This window comes from Anser brachyrhynchus (assembly GCF_964034855.1).
Source record: "Anser brachyrhynchus genome assembly, chromosome: 3".
NCBI lineage: Eukaryota > Metazoa > Chordata > Aves > Anseriformes > Anatidae > Anser > Anser brachyrhynchus.
Genome location: NC_137696.1, coordinates 44,778,448 through 44,795,652, shown reverse-complemented (window position 1 = coordinate 44,795,652; position 17,205 = coordinate 44,778,448). Strand labels below are relative to the sequence as shown.

The window sequence follows — 17,205 nt, the reverse complement described above, 5'->3', positions numbered from 1 at the left end:
GGAAAAACAGCTGTTACAAAATCCAGCACACCCATTAGAATATTTAGTCAGAAGTAATGAGTATCCAAGAAGTTACAACAACTTTCTAAAATATTGGCCGATGACACAGTGCAGGCTATGGTTTAAAAGCTGTTCTCCAGAACAATGATGGGAAGATGCTAATGAGAGGCAGTGCAGTAGATTCAGGATGTCAAAATCACATCCTTAAACCACTTCTTTATCCTATCTGTGTGAGCAGACAGATATATCAAACATAAAAGACGGTTTGCACCAAGTTGTGCAATAGACACAATGGAATAGAAAGCAGTGCAGGCTCAGGATCTATTCTGTCATAAAACTGTCCAACCACTAGCACATACAAGAGAACCATGGTGAAAACAATAAACTTGAACAGATAGTAGCCTTTTGAAGCTATAACAGCAGCTTCACCATCACTTTGTAGAAAATGAATTCATCTTTAGTAGTATGGATTCAAACGTATTGTGAAGTGTGTTAGAACAAAGCAAACAAGGCTATTGTGTGTTTTGCTTTGGCTCCTGAGTTGCAGTAATATATATTATGTTCATTTCTCCCCACCTTCAATGTGAAACTAACTTTCATGATGCAAACTGGTTTACAAAGGACACATTTTGGTGAGCTGTTTTCAGTTAAATTAAATTGAAGCTGTCTCTGTAACCTGAGTCCTGTTTGCTGCTCCTTTCCCAAAACACTTGAAGTTGTCATTAGGAAAAATCAGGTTGTTTCTTCTGTCGTATTGCAGTAATACAGCTCTAGCAGCCTGCTTGCAGGAATCAAAAATAATAGTAATAATAATAAAAGCAACAATAGTGTATAAAAAAAAAGAAGCAAGGGATAAATATATACTTTAAAAATACATTTTGGTCAAAAAGAAGTCTCAACGAAAAACTGAAATCATGTAATCCCACCTCCTGTTTAGTCATGTTGCATTACAAACATTGCAAATCTAGAGGAGTCACTCAAACAATGTTTCTCACACATTAGCCTCATGAAAAAGCTATGGGAATGTCAAATCTCCAGAACTGGAGCTGTGAATCACAGCCTGTAATAGATCAGAAAGTAAAAATTATGGAAAGCACTTTTGCTTGAGATTTGCTGTGAAGATGGTCATGCTTGGAGGCTATTTCTTTAAAGAGACTTAAAGTTTCTATTTTCTCAAGGGTAGTTTGTTCCTGTCCCTCAATTTTGTTATTCTGACATTCTGATTCATCTCAATTGTCTTTCATTTACCCAGCAGAGAGAGAAGAGGTAAGGCAGGCTTTCTAAATTATGTGTCAGAGAGAGGGAGCTGAAGAGTGTCGGAACTGGAAATAGTTTTTAACTCATTTCAGGCTCAACTGCCAAAACACGGGACTGGATTTAGAGCTATGTTTAAATTTCCTTAGTGCTAGATGAGGACCAGGCCAGTGAGCAACTGGCAAAGTACAACCCCAGTTTAGTTAGGGAAACAGAATTTAATACTGTACCGAATGCCTCCAGGGAGTTGTTTTCAAGAGACTGTCCCAGTGAGAACTTGCATACCCCGCTGTAGCCCTTTATTGGTGGCAAATAACGAAAACGATCTGTCCCAGCAGTAGTTCTAATATCTGATCCACACCAGAATCTTGTCAGGATGCCAGAGTCCAGCACCCTCACACTCTTCAGGCACATCATGGTTTTCTGTAACTAGAAACTTACTGGAAGTTTCTACTTTCTTCCATGAAGTTTCTTCCATTCCCCTGTCTTCTGTTGTCTTTTGGGAGGAGAAAGGTAACTACTGCTCTGCACAGGAGGTCCTGGGGAGGAGGTGTGTAGGGTGGGAGCAATTAGACTCAGTGAGCAGGACTATTCAGCAGAGAAGGGAAGCAGCAATAACATCTGAGTTCAAACTCACTCAAGAGAAAAGGAAGCTGCATAAACTGAGGTGTAGCAGGCAAGGTGCAGTCCTGTTTGGTAGGCAGCAATTGATTGGACAGCAGACCATACAGGAATCACTACTGCTGAGCAAGGTCTTGAGGGGTTATGATGCTGGTAGCATGCAGCAAGGCCACAGCAGGAGCAGGAGTAGAGTGGAGTCTGAGCAAATTATTTTTAATTTAGCCATTCATTTTTAATTTAGCTGTTGTGACCTGGAATGCAGACCAGCCTTGAAAACCAAACTGTGCAGATAAGCAGGAGACAGCTCCCCCTAGGAGTGGGATAGGAATTAAAGGAAGAAAAAAGGCTGTGAAATCTATAGAATGAAAAATTAAAAAAAATGAGATAACTAATTTTCAAGCTGTGGGCTAGAGAAGAGAATATAAAAAATTTCCCATTAACTGCACTTGGGATTTGTTGAACACTTTTTGAATTATTATTTGTGTTTTATACTTTCTGCTTCTGGTAGAGTTATGTCATTAATTATTAGTTCATTAAAGTAATTTTTGCTTCTGTGATGGACTGTCAGTGCTTTGGCAAGCCAGGCAGGTTGTTTCCAACTCCTGCGCTTTGTCAGAATGTTTAGGGAGAGACAGTTTCTCTTAAACTCTGTATATTTCACACCCTCTTAAATCATCAGGACACTTGCTTTTCTGTCTGTCTCATTCTGCAGATACAATCCACCTGGTGTGCAGTGAGTGGAAAAATATTTTACAATGATTCTTTGATGTTTGTGGACAGTTCAAAGTTACTCCCATTTTGAATATGAATGAATGGAGAAAAGAGGGAGGGCAGTGTCATGGGTCTGAAAAGATTCATCAGTTTCCCAGCTGCCATTACATGCTGAAGCTACTCTTCCCATCTCCCATAGCTCCCTCCCAGGCAGAATGCATGTTGGCTTTTTGCTGATGTTGAACATTTTTTGAAAAATTCGTCACTAAGTGTCATTGTTGGATGCTGGATGCAGAAAGTTGCTAACTGGGGTACAGTCAAAGACACCCATGAGTAAGAAGTGTTTGGTCTTAATCTTGTGTCCATTAATTTATTTGGTTTGGGATTCAATAACTGTGAGCAGAAATAATATTGCAACACTCCATGATTAATTGCAAGTCCATTTGAGATAACCATCATCTTTACGTGAGATGATTTTTCTTACCCTTTGCACATTAAATGTCTTGTAAAGACCTTGTTTTCATCCTCTTTGTGGGATCCCATCCCACCTGGCAATTCTAGCCTGTGTATCTCAGGAAAACAACTGAGCCAAAAATTTGTGAAGATGTCCAGAGCTCTGTGCTGCCTTCTCATGTATCTGTAGACAATCTTTTGTATGATAATCAAGAGGAAGGATGCTCAAGTGAGTCACTGCACATCTCAAATCCAAGCATAGTAGAGCAAACTGGGGTTACCAGCTATGGTTTTCCTGATAGAAGATCCACCATGAAAGACTAAGTATGATACATACAAAAAGACTGTATTATGAAACTTGTTAAACCAGTAGTTGAAATTTGAATAGAAAACTGGGAGAAAGCACTGGGTATTCATTAGCCAGATACACTGGATACACTAAGGATGGAAATTTACCAGATTGCTGTGTATTGAGAGAGAAAGAATGAAATTATTACAACGCTTTATTTATTTATTTATTTATTTATTTATTTATTTATTTATTTACAAATGTATTTAGTCCTAAATCCAAGCCACTGGATATAGGTTGTGAACTATAAGAAATTCACTCTTGTTTGAAGGACTGGAAAATTTTTATCAAGCAATGTGTCTGGTATTGGGGAAGATGTTTATCTGATACGTAGATGAAAGGTAACGTGATTCTTCTGAGAAAGAAGGCTTAACTTTTGCATTAGTGTTTGCTTTCATTCATTTTAAATTTCTTTTACTTCTTCTTGATTTCTACTCTAGTATTAATTGTGAAAATAATTCTTTCCTCTACAGGAAATGCTGTACCAATACCATACCAATGCTGTTGGTATAATGGAAACATGATCTGGAAAGACTTAAAATGTGGGACATGCCACTCACCATTTCTATGAACAAGTTAGTGGTCTCAAGAGAGAATAAATGTGAAAAAAGTAGCTACTTCCACATGTTGCTCATAGATGCCAGATGGCCAGCTTGTGGTGAGCAATTAATTTGAGTCAGTGACACTATGAGCTAGGTCTAGGTGGGATTTAATACCCTTGTTCCTATGGGGGAAAATGATCTGAGACCCCACCTTTTTCTCTATGTGCCAGCATCTAGTAGAGGAGGTGCTATGACTGGAAACTGATATACTTTGGTAACCTAATTAAAAACAAACAAACAAACAGAAAAAAAAACAATGATTTTGAACAGTGACTTACAGAAAATCTGTGAGGGCATGTCCACAGGATCGAGAAACCTCTGTGCTAAGAAAAACCTGGAATGGTTTCTGTTACCTACTGCAAACCATGGCTGTGCTGTCTCCAGACCCCAGCTGGTTATGTTCAAATGGTGTGAGTGTCCCCACACTTAGCCAAAACCATGGTTTATTTACCTCAGAAATTATGCAAGTGACTCTCATTATTTTATTTCTTAGTTGTGCTTGGCCTCCTTTGTGATTTGCATCTGTTCTGTACAAAGTCAGGGTGGGATCCAGCTGCTCCACAGCCGAGCTGTCAAATGGCTGGCAGCACAAACCCCCTGGGCCATGCTGGTAAAGAAAATTTCTGGCCATCATGACCCCTCCTGGTTAAATTCTCCCCCATTATTCTGGCAGGCGCTGGGTATGTGTTTCAGTAAGTTTAAGATCTTTAAACATTTACTTGGCTCTTTGCTTTCTTGTTAGAAAATGGGGAGACAGTCTGTTTCTAATATCTGCCAGGATCTCTTGAGCTTGTGAGATTACCTTTCCCTAAATTATTAAACATCGTCTTTACAGAGAAGGATAAGGAAGAGGTCGAGCGCCATAAGACTGTACCAGAAACTCTGGTCAAACAACTTTGTGTGTTCAAGCTACAGGGCTGTCCCAGGGTCATATTTTCAAAGTGGCTCTGAGGAGTTACATTTTTACTCTTAAATCCCATTTAAAATTAACATCCTTTTTAAACATCCCTCTCTGCTTGTTATTTTGGAAACCACAGTGTTACCCGGTGGGACAGGGAGATGTCTCCTTTCTGCAGGAAGGCCAGGGCCAGGCAGGGACTAACAGTACTTAGTAGCTCAGCAGTAGTGTCAAGTTACTGAAACATTGATCTCCTTGACCCCACTAATTAAAAAGTGCTCTAAACTGTGATTTTGAATCTTTGATTATTCTGTTACTGTCAAATACTTCTTCAGTATTCACACAGCTTTATAGGAGGTGGTGGAATTCAAATATAAGGTTCAAAGATTCCTGTGAAATAAATAAAATATTTTGCCTGATGCAGATGTGATCAAAGATTAAAACATAACCACAGTACATGCAGAATGATTGCGTTCTGTATTTATGACTGGGTTAGTCTTGGCAAATTGTAAATAATACACTGCTGAGAGCAAACAAACATGGCAAAATACTGGGGATCTGGTTTATCAGTATGCTCTGGCTGTTTGGTTCTCCATCAGAGTTTACAGCTGGTTCATGTTGTTGGAGTAATGGAAAGCTGCCAGAAGTTTACAAGGGAATGTGGGTCAGCATGTGCTTTGACTTTTTAAAAATTATTATTAATTTTAAAGGAAAAATACAAAAATCTTTATCTAAGATCACAAAGCTGACACCAGCCTCTATAGCTAATTTGACATGCCAGACTGACTTTTCATAGGCTTTTCTGGTTATTTAAAATGAAGCTACTCTTGAACATAATTGCTGTAACAAATGTCCATCCACAGGCCGTGCCTGGGGCTGTCATTCACCTTCCCTACAAGCAGCCAGAGGCAAATGAAGCATGACTTACTGCCAGAAAGCAAGCAGTTTGATCTCTGGAATTGGTAAGTTTATTTTGGGATGAAGTCTCTGCTGTCATCCTTCCCTTTCTGTGCTATGTGAGGGAGTTCCCCTGACATGGGAGAATTCACGTTTTACATGGTAGTGGTGTGCCAGTCCCTGCAATTTTGATTTACTGAAAGGTATGATAGTTGTGAAGGGTCACAGTGAAGCCCCACACCTTGTTTTTGACTTGTGGAGCTCCTAATGAAGCTTGTACAAGAGGGAAACGGGAGCGGCCACTCTGCTGCTCCTGTGGTGGGGGATGAGGCTCTGTACTTCAGCCTCCAGAGACTCCACACCAGGTATGGTTAAGGCATGACATGGAGAACCCAATGACTTTTGTTGTTAAAAAACAAACACCACTGAAGTTTTTATAGGTGAATATTGACTAGTTTCAAAGGGGTTAGTAGCTTTGAAAACACTGATCTCTAGGACACGCTGAGGCAAAGGTGGCACTTTGGTCATAGCTCTGGTCTCCTGCAACCCATATGCATGCTCTAAAGACAATATTGACAATGAGTTCCCTTATTTGTGATTATATACGGATGACTATATAAATCAAAACCCGTGGCAATACTATTTATGTTACTGCCATAGCTGTTCAATATAAGCTTTCTTTCAGAAACCACTTTTACCTCATATGCCAATAAAGTTGCTTGTCTGTTTCCTCTCATACTTGCTCCAATTCAAACGACTTAGCTTGCATACATACTGTGTTTTGATTGCTTTGACCTAACTCATTTTGTCTAAAACAAATAATGAAGTGATTGCCTCAGAAAGTCTGGTCAGCAGATGGAACTGAGAAGTGTCTTCCAGCTGAGGTCAGTTGTGAGCATTAATCTCTTTAACTGGCACATGTGCCAGAAAAATATATGTGTACACTGGCTCGACAAGACTTCTGGGGAATGCACTGTCATCTGGTCATCTGCACTGTGCCAGCTGTTGGCTTCTGCTTGGGATTCAAAGCCTTACACTAACAGAACTAAAGGCAAACGGTATGGTTCCAATCATCCAGAAAAAGTCTGTCTGTGATTATTTCTTACTTTGTTGCCCCTTCTATATTAAGTTGCCCCTATACAGACAAAAGCCAAAGAGAACATTGCCAAAACATTGCCAAAATCGTACTGAAAAAATGCAATAACTGGAGCGGTTGGTAAGTATGTTAGAACCAAGCAGAACAAGAGAACCCAGAACAGTTGCAAAGTAAATTCCTGGAATAGGAATTTTAGTTTAACCAGACCAGGAGTGTCATCTCAAATAACAGATATATATTTAAGAGATTTTATGATTTTTGGTTTGTTTGTTCAATTCTAGTTAGTAGGATCCTATTGTAGGAAAACTATGTGTTTATGAGCCTTACTTTACACTTTACACTTCCAAAGTTCATAAACCCACTTTTATAGTGTACACAGCACCATCCTGGTGAGATAAGATCTACCATGGACATTTAAGAGGTGATCACATTATAAATCAGATTCTGTAAAACTGACTAACTGAGAAAATCCAGTTCTCTCTCTTGTAGTTGACACTAGGATAACAAGGATCCTGATATAGGTTGATATTTTTATGGCCAAGCAGACCAGAATGTTAAATCCTTTGCTTTATTTTTTTGTTTTGTACTCACTCATTAGTGAAAATCAGCAGTACGTGCTTGCAGCCCAGAAGACCAAATACATCCTGGGCTGCATCAAAAGAGGAGTGGCTAGCAGGTGGAGGGAGACCTGCTCTGCCCTTGTGAGGCCCCACTGGGAGTACTGCATCCAGGTCTGGGGCCCCCAGCACAAGAAGATTGTTGACCTGTTAGAATAGGTCCAGAGGAAGGCTACAAAGATGATCAGAGGGCTGGAGCACCTCTTTTATGAAGAAAGGCCGAGAGAGCTGTGGCTATTCAGCCTAAAGAAGAGAAGGCTCAGGAATGACCTCATTGTGGATTTTCAGTATTTAAAGGGGGTTTATAAAAAAGATGTAGAGACACCTTTTTCTCAATCAGATAGTTACAGGACAAGGAGGAATGCTTTTAAGCTAAAAGTGGGAAGATTTAGATTAGCGGTTAGGAGGAAATTCTTCACTCAGAGGCTGGTGATGCACTACGTTGCCAGGAGAAGCTGTGGATGCCCCTTCCCTGGAGGTTTTTTAAGACCGGGTTAGATGAGGCCCTGGCAACGTGATCTAGAGAGTGACATCCCTGCCTATGGCATGGAGGTTGCAACTAGATGGTCTTTAAGGTCCCTTCCAACCTGAGCTATTCTATGGTTTTATGATTCTACGAAAATGAAAAGTGAGATATGACTTAGCTAGGTTTCAGCTCTGAACAGTGCAGAGACAAATTCCAGACATGAAAGAATGGCCTTATATTTAGAAATCATTACAAGCTGATAAGTGCTCTCTCTGAGAGAGCTGGAATAAAACAGTTCTTTGGAAAACAAACAAAACCATTAGAAATTGCTTTCAGAGGTTCTATGGGGAGGTTGCTTGTGTAACTGCCATTTATGTAAATGTTTTTGTTTGAATGAGTGTCTTGACCGCAGCAAACAGGCTACGAAAGGCAGCTGATCTTGTTTCCAGCTGTGAGTTGATCAGTGACTTATTAATTAGCTTTGTAAAATCTAAAATTAGGACTTATTTTTAACTAAACAGAATGGAGTTATTACTGGCATTACTACATAATGTATGCAAATGAGTGTTCCCTTTTACTGTACACAATTCATGAGTTTTTTTGTTCATATTTTATAATTCATTTTTATGGTACCAATGTATGCAGAAATTCGTGCCTAAGAGGGATCCATTTATTTATTTATTTTCCCATAGTGAAGGTGGAGGCAGAGAAGTTGGACTTTATACCAAGCCTTGGTGAAAATGAGTTGAGAGTTTGTTTATCTTTTGATGCATTTCAGAGAAACATCAACAGGAGCATTTTACTTTGGAAGAGCACCTTATCAGAGCTCCTGAAAAGCAAGTGTTGCAATTCTCAAGGGAGACAATTAAATGGGGGGCATTAATTTCCTGCAGAAACAGAAAACATTTGATGTGCTGCAGCAGTGAAGGTTGCTGAAAAATTCCTGCCTATTTCCTGCTTCATGTTTCTCCCCATTAGTTCCCTCATGTAGTTTAAATAAATAAATAAATAAATAAAACTCATTTTGTTAGAAGCAATTGAGCTGGGAGAGCTAGAAATTCAGTTGTGTTGGCAGACCAGAGGTGGCAAAGCAGGCTGGCTGGCAGGTGACCAGTTGACTTCTGAGCCATCAGTGTATTAATTTTTTTTTTTTCCTGGGATCAGGAGAGAACGTTCTAATAATATAATATATTTCTTTAGCCTTCTCTCTTCTCATTCACTTAATCTACATTCTTTAATGTGTTACAACTTGTCCAGGGGCTCTTTGTAACTTATTTCATAACAGGAAAAGCAAATCTCTCCATAATGCTGTTTGTATTTACCTTCCTGACACTACAAACCAAATCTCTATCATAATCACAGTGAGTTCCAGAAGTGTTAAGTTCTCTTGTTGCATTACGTTAGGGTATGAGGAATATAGAAAACAGATTATTTTTGTACAAGAATGATATGACCTGTAGAAGATACAGAATCTGAACTAAGACTTTCATGACCCACCTTCTAGTAATGTTTTCCTTCTAGCAGGGCTCAGAGGATACTGCCAAGGAAGGTCTGTGAGAGATGTGCCTATGTGTAAATTTTGCCACAGTAGATGTTCATTTAATTTCTTGGTGTATTACCTCTCTGGGTAGAGGCAAAGACTCAGACTTTATACACCAGAAGAATCTGGAGCGGCAAAGACAGATATGGGACTCTAAGCTATCGGGTTGAGTGGTCAGTCAGATCACTTTTCTTGGTTGATACTTTCTATCAATCTATCATTTTAGTTCACAGTGTAGCACTAATACCTTTCTAACATTTTTAATAATTAACTTACAAAATTCATCTACAGGCAGAAAATCACGCAAGTAGGTATTTGAGATAAGTTCTTGCCTTCTGTGAAACTGCATTTTAACAGAAAGAAACTCTGTGGAATGGTCAGATACTGTTGTTCTGAAGCCAGTGCAGGTTGTTGAAAACAGAATCATAGAGTAATTTAGGTTGGAAAAGACCTTCAAGATCATTAAGTCCAACTGTCAGCCCAACCTACTAATTCCCATCACAAAAACATGTATCTTAGTGCCATGTCCACATATCTCTCAAATACCTCCAGGGATGGAGACCCCCACCACTTCCCCGGTCGGCCCGTTAGAATTCTTCACCACCCTGTCCATGAAGAAATTACGTATATTAACAAACTCACTTTCATCCGTATGACATGGCGATTGTCAAGTAGAGTTAACATAGCCAAAATATTTCCACTATTACTAGATTACAACGAATTCTGTTCATCCACCTTTAAATTATGTTTGGGTTTGTTTCTCATGAACTTTCAGCTCTTGCAGTTTTCTGAGAGTATATTTCCAGACAATGGATTTCAAAACACATTTCTGTGATTTGTCTCAAAGTGCCCACGTATTCCTCTCCTTGTGCACCCAGGCAGCACCACACTTGCATGCCCTGATCAGAGGCATCCTGGTGGGGATGGAGGTTGGAGGGAGAAGAGGAGGCTGTGGGTAGGCTTTGCAATCTCTTAATCTTGGAAGCTTGGTGAAGTTGCACAATATCTAAAACAAAACATGTTTGATGCTATCACATCATGAGTGGAGGAAAGAGCTAAACTGAGGAGTATGTCGATGGTGCATTAAATCTCACTTCTTGTTTTACTTGCAGGGATTCAGTTTGCTGTCTCTGTAAGCACATTTCTGCTGTTTGGTAAGAAACATAAAAATCAAAATAGCTGATTTTTTCAAACAAAAAGTATGCTAGAGATACTTAATATACATTTTCATTTATCCTCTGTTTTTCACCTTTGCTTTGACGAGCAGATTGAGCATTAAAAATGACAATGGCCAATACCATTTCCCTGAAAACCAATATCACAAACCCTATTACAATCATGTGAATTCAGGGTCAGGATATTCATTTCTATTAAGTCCAAAAGGGGGGCTTTCATTTAAATGATTCAAATGGTAAGATTCAAAATATTTAGTTCTTCTAGTATGGCTGAAATATACCTTCTTATCAAATGTTATAAGTTGCCAGTAAAAATCTTGTTAGATATTCATACTTAAATTTAAATATGCTTCCATCTTCTTTTCACAGATTTTTGTCACCTTCCTCTGAAACTCCTGCTGAAATAATTTTTTAGTTATGCAGACAGACAGAATGAAAGCATATGATATACTGAAAAGCTTATCGTCTGTATACATACTTCTATTTTATATAAACATATGTTTAAAAGAGAAAGCCTGGCAATTCTTTCCTTAACTTAAATGGTGTCATTTTTTCCTTAGGAAGTGGTTGACACCCATTCACCCACTGAATGTCTCAGATCTTGGGTGCCAGATGAGAGCTGTTCTAGTCAGTGAGTGCTTTGGAGTGAACCTGACTCAAGAAATTCTTCTGCCAAAGGCAAGCCAGGCTATTGGAAATGTTTGTTAGTCTTGGAGCTGGTCCTGGAGATGATTTCACTGACAGCCAAGTTGAAAGTGGATTGAAACCAAAAGGAGCTTATGATTAGCCCAGAAAATGACATTAGGCTACAGGTGGAAGTAGGAGGAGAAGAAGAAATTTTTTTGCTTTCATCTTATTCTTAAACCTGTGCAGGTCTAACCTGTAAGTTGTCTGTTGGCAAGCAGCTACACCTGTCCTAAATCACATGGGCCATTTCTATGAATTGTAGAAACATTCAGGATATACAACTGAAGCATGTAACTAGTAATTTTAGAGTATGGTGGAAATAATGGGTTTAGGATATTTTAAAGCAAAGCTTTACATCTTTTTATTTATTTATTTATTTATTTATTTATTTAAAAAAAAGCCCATCAGAGTTCATATTTGTTATCTTCCTCTACTATTAGTCTTTCACTTAATTGCATAAATACTGCCACTTGTCTGAGGGACAGAAAGCATCCACACCACAGCATGATTCATATAATCACATCTGTATAATAGAATGCAATCCCAAGTTAGCTTAGCATTGTGATAATATCTAGTGTCAGCAAGGCTTAGATTCATTTATTTTTTATTTTTTATCATCTTTTCTTTTTTGAGATTCTTTTAAATAAATGTATCTAAGTCACCTGGAATTGGAGTTCACTGATTTTTTTTTAGCTCAATGCATTTTTTTTCTTTGTACTTAGTACATTTATTCATCTTTCTTACTTCCTATTAAATACTTCAATTTCTTAGCAAATGACGATGTATTATGTGAATAACTGAAACTGAAGTAAAATATATTTTTCATTGCTGTAACAGTAGTACCAAAGGATAATTCATTGTTGACACCATAAATAAGGGGAGATTGTTATTGTTTTATGTCAAAATAATGAAGTTGTTTTCTTATAGCTGTGTTCTTCATAGTCATATCTATCTCCTTTTTCTATCTTACCATCCAATTTCTATGTAGTGGTTGCAATTAAAAGAGAAACATAATGTCCTCTGTTGCACCCTGTCACACTGTTCTTCAGCTCTTATTGGGAAGAAACTGAAATTGAAAAATATTAAAGCATAGTAGCATGTTTATTCTCCAGTCAGTTTAGTGGGGACTCTTCTTTCTTTCTGGCTTCTGTTTTACAGTAAGTTCAAGAAAACCTCTGTTGTGTTCTCATTTCTAATTGCAAGTCCTTCCTTTCCCTATGTTCTCTCAGCTTTGACTGGAAAACACCTCCAAGGTGTTTTACAAATGCTCACAAAGGAAAGCAATATTTAGAAAGCCTTTAATAAATTTATCCTGTTTTTATTCAGTCATACATCCCCATTGGTACGGTTGATCTGTGCTAGGGCTGTTACCAGGGGACCAGGCTCAGCTGCAGAATCTGGAACGGAAGTTAAAGGAGGAGGGGGATTGGACCTGTTTATTCTTTCTGAATATCTTGGTATCCTTGCTGCTATGAAGTTAGTGTGGTTTTCCTCAGGAAGAGCATGAAAGGTATCTGGAAGTTGTTGCTTTTATGATGTAATATATGATTTATTTTATTTTATTATTTTATTTCATTTTATTTTATTTTATTTTATTGTGAGAAAAAATCTTTAACTTAATCATTTCTATCCTTGGATCACAGTAACAGATGGTGAGGAAAAAGTAATATCGCAGTTCTAGCGTGCCAAGCTCAGGTTGATCTTGGCTCTGCTCAGATTGCCTTACCTCAAAAACAGCTTAGAAGTGGCAATAGGGGAAAGAAATCATGCATATGTACATGTTAAAACATTTTTATGTCACAAGTACTAGGGATCACTTGGGAAGTGCATGCAGATTGCTGGTATACAAAAAGACTTACTATATGCATAGGCTATGACACCAAAACACATAAAAACATGTGCTTCTACATATACCTTTTAACTTTACTCAAGGCTTCCCAAAGAGAGGTCTAAGCTCCTTCTAAAGAGCACCTTTGATTCTTACTACAGGAAGGTATTCAGTTGCCAGTAGAGCAAAATTTCTTTCAGCCATGGGGCTGTAAAACCTCTTGATCTCCTATGTCTCATGGACACTCACTTCACGTATTCAAGTTGAATTGCTTTGCTTGAAATAGAAAGGAGAGACAGAAGGGCTACATAGTCAAGGAGGAAGGGTGGAGAGATGTTCTCTGTGTGCGTCTGAATGCTGCTCACCAGTTCACAATAAAACTCACAATAAAGACTATGAGGAAGATAATACAAAATGAAAAAGAAAGGATACTGCAGAGGACCTTATGATGTTTTTCTTACAAATTCTCTTACAGACTAAGTAATTATAAAAAAACCAAGCTCTTGTGGCAGGCAACAATTTTTGGTGTTTATTCCAGGCCCAACACTGGCTCAGCAGGAGCTCTGGAAGTTTTTATGTGTCTGTACTCCCCTATCCCAGAGGCATGCTATCATGCTCAGCAAGAATATTCGAATAACCTAAACCAGACCTGGAATGCCACAGAGCCCCTGAATCTGCTTCTGGGTCATTTTCTGATTAAAACAGAAATACAACTGTTCATGGAGAGAGTTCAGTGGTTCTAAGGCTGAAGAGGAATAAATCTGCACCAGTACAGTGTAGCTCACCTTTGACACATGGAGCTTTTTCATCTAGATTTCCATTTTTAGGTGTAAGCTGTAAGCTCATAAATTACAGATGTTAAATTAGGTTAGTCAAAATATGCAAGAGAGAAAGGGGGGCAAAGGAAGACAATATTTTCTTTTAGATTTTTTTTCATGCATTTATTATTATTATTTTAACAGTACAGTAACATATTCTTAATGCCTTACCAAAAGGGATAGAGAAACTTATATATTTTGGAGGTATGATATATATTTAGGGGGAACAAAAAAGAATCTTGTTTTACTGCTATTCAACATATTTTTGATGCTGAGCTCCCCTGCTGTATCCCACAGAGAGACTTTTCAAATGAATTCTCTCAGATTTCCCTATAATCAAGAGAACAGCATGATATTTATTTCATGCTAATCATTTCTTTGGCTTGCTCATGAATTTAATTTATTTGCAGGAAGTGACATGGCCTTAAAGCCTTTTTGAATACAGTCAATGTGCAGAAAAGACTAGCTTTGTGGTCAAGAAAAAAATCTGTAAATATTTTGATGAAAGTATGTGGTGAGGAAGGTATTTTTTATGTTTAAAATAATTGTAAACTATTACTATCCCGTATATTTTTTTTGAGCTGGACTCTATATGCATGGAGTTCTAAAAAATTGTGCACTGTTTCAGTACATTTGAAGCTAAAGGAAGAAGAAAATTGCTGTAGGGTGTATAGCAATCTTGTATAAATTGCTATCAGTATGGAACAGTCTTTTACTATTACAATAACTATTCTGCAGTCAAAGGTGTTTGTTTTTTTTGTTTTTTTTTTTTAACTTGGGGTTGATACCTATTCAAATCAAAGTGGGATATGTTCCTTTATGCTTATTCCTTTGCATCATGTTTGAGTAGTTTTCTGGAACAAAATAAGCTCCTCCAAGCTGGGTAAAAGCATTGTTACTGAGAATAATTGTGATGCTGAATTTTGCATACAGAGGTAATTTACAAAGATAAGAGAAACTAACTTCATATCTGTGCCTCCAGTCCCATTTACAGATAGACTCTAAAGGTCTCAGACAGTCCCAGTGGTAGCTCATTTACCCGCACAGTTCACACTTACCTGTGTATGTTAGGTAGTGTTAAAATCATATGGCTGCGTTTGGGTTCTTGATGTGGCTTTTTTTCCTCTCCTGGAGTATTTTGTACAGTGTTGCTATGAAGATGACACAGCCATGGGTGCTGCCGTGAGTGCAGCTAATGACTGCTGCATGCCAGGGCAGTGGAGGTTGGACTCTGAGTCTGTGTCGCAAGCAGCAACTGGTGCTCCACAGGGCTTGTCACATAGCAGTCCAAATTTGGTGGCACAGACAGCACTGGTAGATTATAGTGTTTGTATTTGCATGAGAAATAGCTTATCTTCTGCCCATTATCACTAGGGTTTTTCCTAATTCATAGAAGAATGCAGTAAGGTTAAGTGTTGCAACAATGCAACAGTGAGGCAGAAGTACAACCAGAGATGCTAAAGCTGAAAAAAAAAAAAAAAAAAAAAAAAAAAAAGGAGGTTCTCCCCAAATGTCTTCTTAGCCCCTTAAAAAGAGGGAAAATACCATGCCATTTCTAGCTCTTGTTCACCTACTCATCACCTACTCATTTTCACAACCTTCTTACCTTAGTCTTTTTACATGTTTCTGTTCCACTATCATCATGATGTCTACCATCATCTTGAAAGTAAGGAAATACATTTTAAAAAAATTATTTAATTATTTTGCACTGGGCTATGTAAAGATGACTAGAGTGTTTCTAAATCCCTGTGAAGCACAGAATAATAATTCACTGAACTAAATTTATGATACCCACGATGAAACACAACTGCTCTGCTTTGGTTGCTTTCTGAGAAAGAAACTATTGAGCATTTAGAGGGTCCTTTAAGGCTTTACAAGTTTTAGTTTCAACTTTGGAGTGTAGCTCCAATCTTTCAGAAGAAACTGAATTTGTGAAATTCTGCTATGTGAGATGAAACTTTCAGAAAGCAGCAAGTAAGTAATGAGGATGGAATTGAAATAGATTATAAAACTTTAATTGTGGCAGCTGACCAGCTACTTAAGTAAAATCTTGATATTAAATTATAAACACAAGCTTCACAGACTAGCCATTATATTTAGCGTGTCTGCCGTCTACGATGTCTGGCCTACTGTGAAGCTGCATTATGACAACATATTGTTTTGAAAGAAAAATTTCTTTTAAGTAAGTATCAAAGTGGCTGAAGATGTATGTCACTTCTTTTTGTTTCAATCTTTTCAGATTGGACAGACACCATTTCAAATCACAGCAGCTGTCCTAGCAGATAGAATTGAATATTTTGAATGAAAAGGTAGGCCACATAACCAAGATTATTATAAACTAACATAAATTCACACATATTTAAAAATCAGCCATCGTTTATGACACAACTAGGTTCTTCTTTGTTAGATGACTTGTTCCATGAAACAAAGAAAAATATTCATTTTAAAGAAGCTGGGATTTCTTGTATTATAACATCATTGGTATATACTCTCATTTTCTGATGCTTTTTGTCTCATATTCAACTTTTTATTCATTCTATTCTTATTTTTCTAGCCCATGTAAATTAGATTTGGCTTTTGAGGGGCATGAAATAAACCATAGTTCAATTGCTGGATCCATGTCTTAGACTTTAATTTTCCTACCTTTCACAGGTTTATTCTGTGGTGCTACCATACTAGTGTCAGAACTACACAGGTATTAAACCAAAGCTTCACAAAATCTCCAGGAACACATGCTAGATGGATTTCAAATTACTGTGAGTTTCCCACTTTAATAGTTTTTTATATCCCTCAATTTGGCTTCAATTCAGGGAAACACTTCAGCAAGAGCTTAACTCTGAGGATATGTTCAAATCAGTGGAAACCTAGGCTTATGCTAAGCACTTTGGAAAAAAGAATACACACACAAAAAAATTTCCCACGCGATGTCCCCCGTATTTTAGCCATGGGCTTGTCTGATACTTTATGTTAGGAATTTTTGAATAGAATTAGTCTATAAGTAGACTGGATGAATTCACACCTGTTTTCTTATATTCACTCATGACTTTTAACTGGCTTTTAAACTGAATAAATGTATCTGAAAATAAAACCCACATGAGCTTGAATATTTTTCTTCCAGCTTTATAAGTAAGATCATTATGTAGTCTTCACAGTGATACTTTCCCAAGGAATACTATTTTATTGAGAGTAATTG

The 17,205-nt window shown here is 37.8% G+C and overlaps 1 protein-coding gene across 12 annotated transcripts in view; it reads left to right on the top strand.

Moving 5' to 3' along the window:
* LOC308193061 (uncharacterized protein) overlaps positions 1–17,205 on the top strand; it is a 101,820-nt gene that overhangs the window by 38,414 nt on the left and 46,201 nt on the right. For 4 of the 12 annotated variants that reach the window (XR_013949340.1, XM_080587265.1, XM_080587266.1 and 1 more), the window contains exons 7-9: positions 5,752–5,850; positions 10,617–10,658; positions 11,240–11,357. Coding sequence is in view for 4 of the 12 variants with exons in the window: in XM_080587265.1 (XP_080443391.1) it covers positions 5,752–5,850; positions 10,617–10,658; positions 11,240–11,357 (259 nt within the window). In the remaining 8 variants the exon portion in view is untranslated. Of the gene's footprint in view, positions 1–3,861; positions 4,047–5,751; positions 5,851–10,616; positions 10,659–11,048; positions 11,203–11,239; positions 11,364–17,205 lie in introns of those variants that run through there. The other 8 variants (XR_013949342.1, XR_013949345.1, XM_080587268.1 and 5 more) reach the window with 5 other exon arrangements.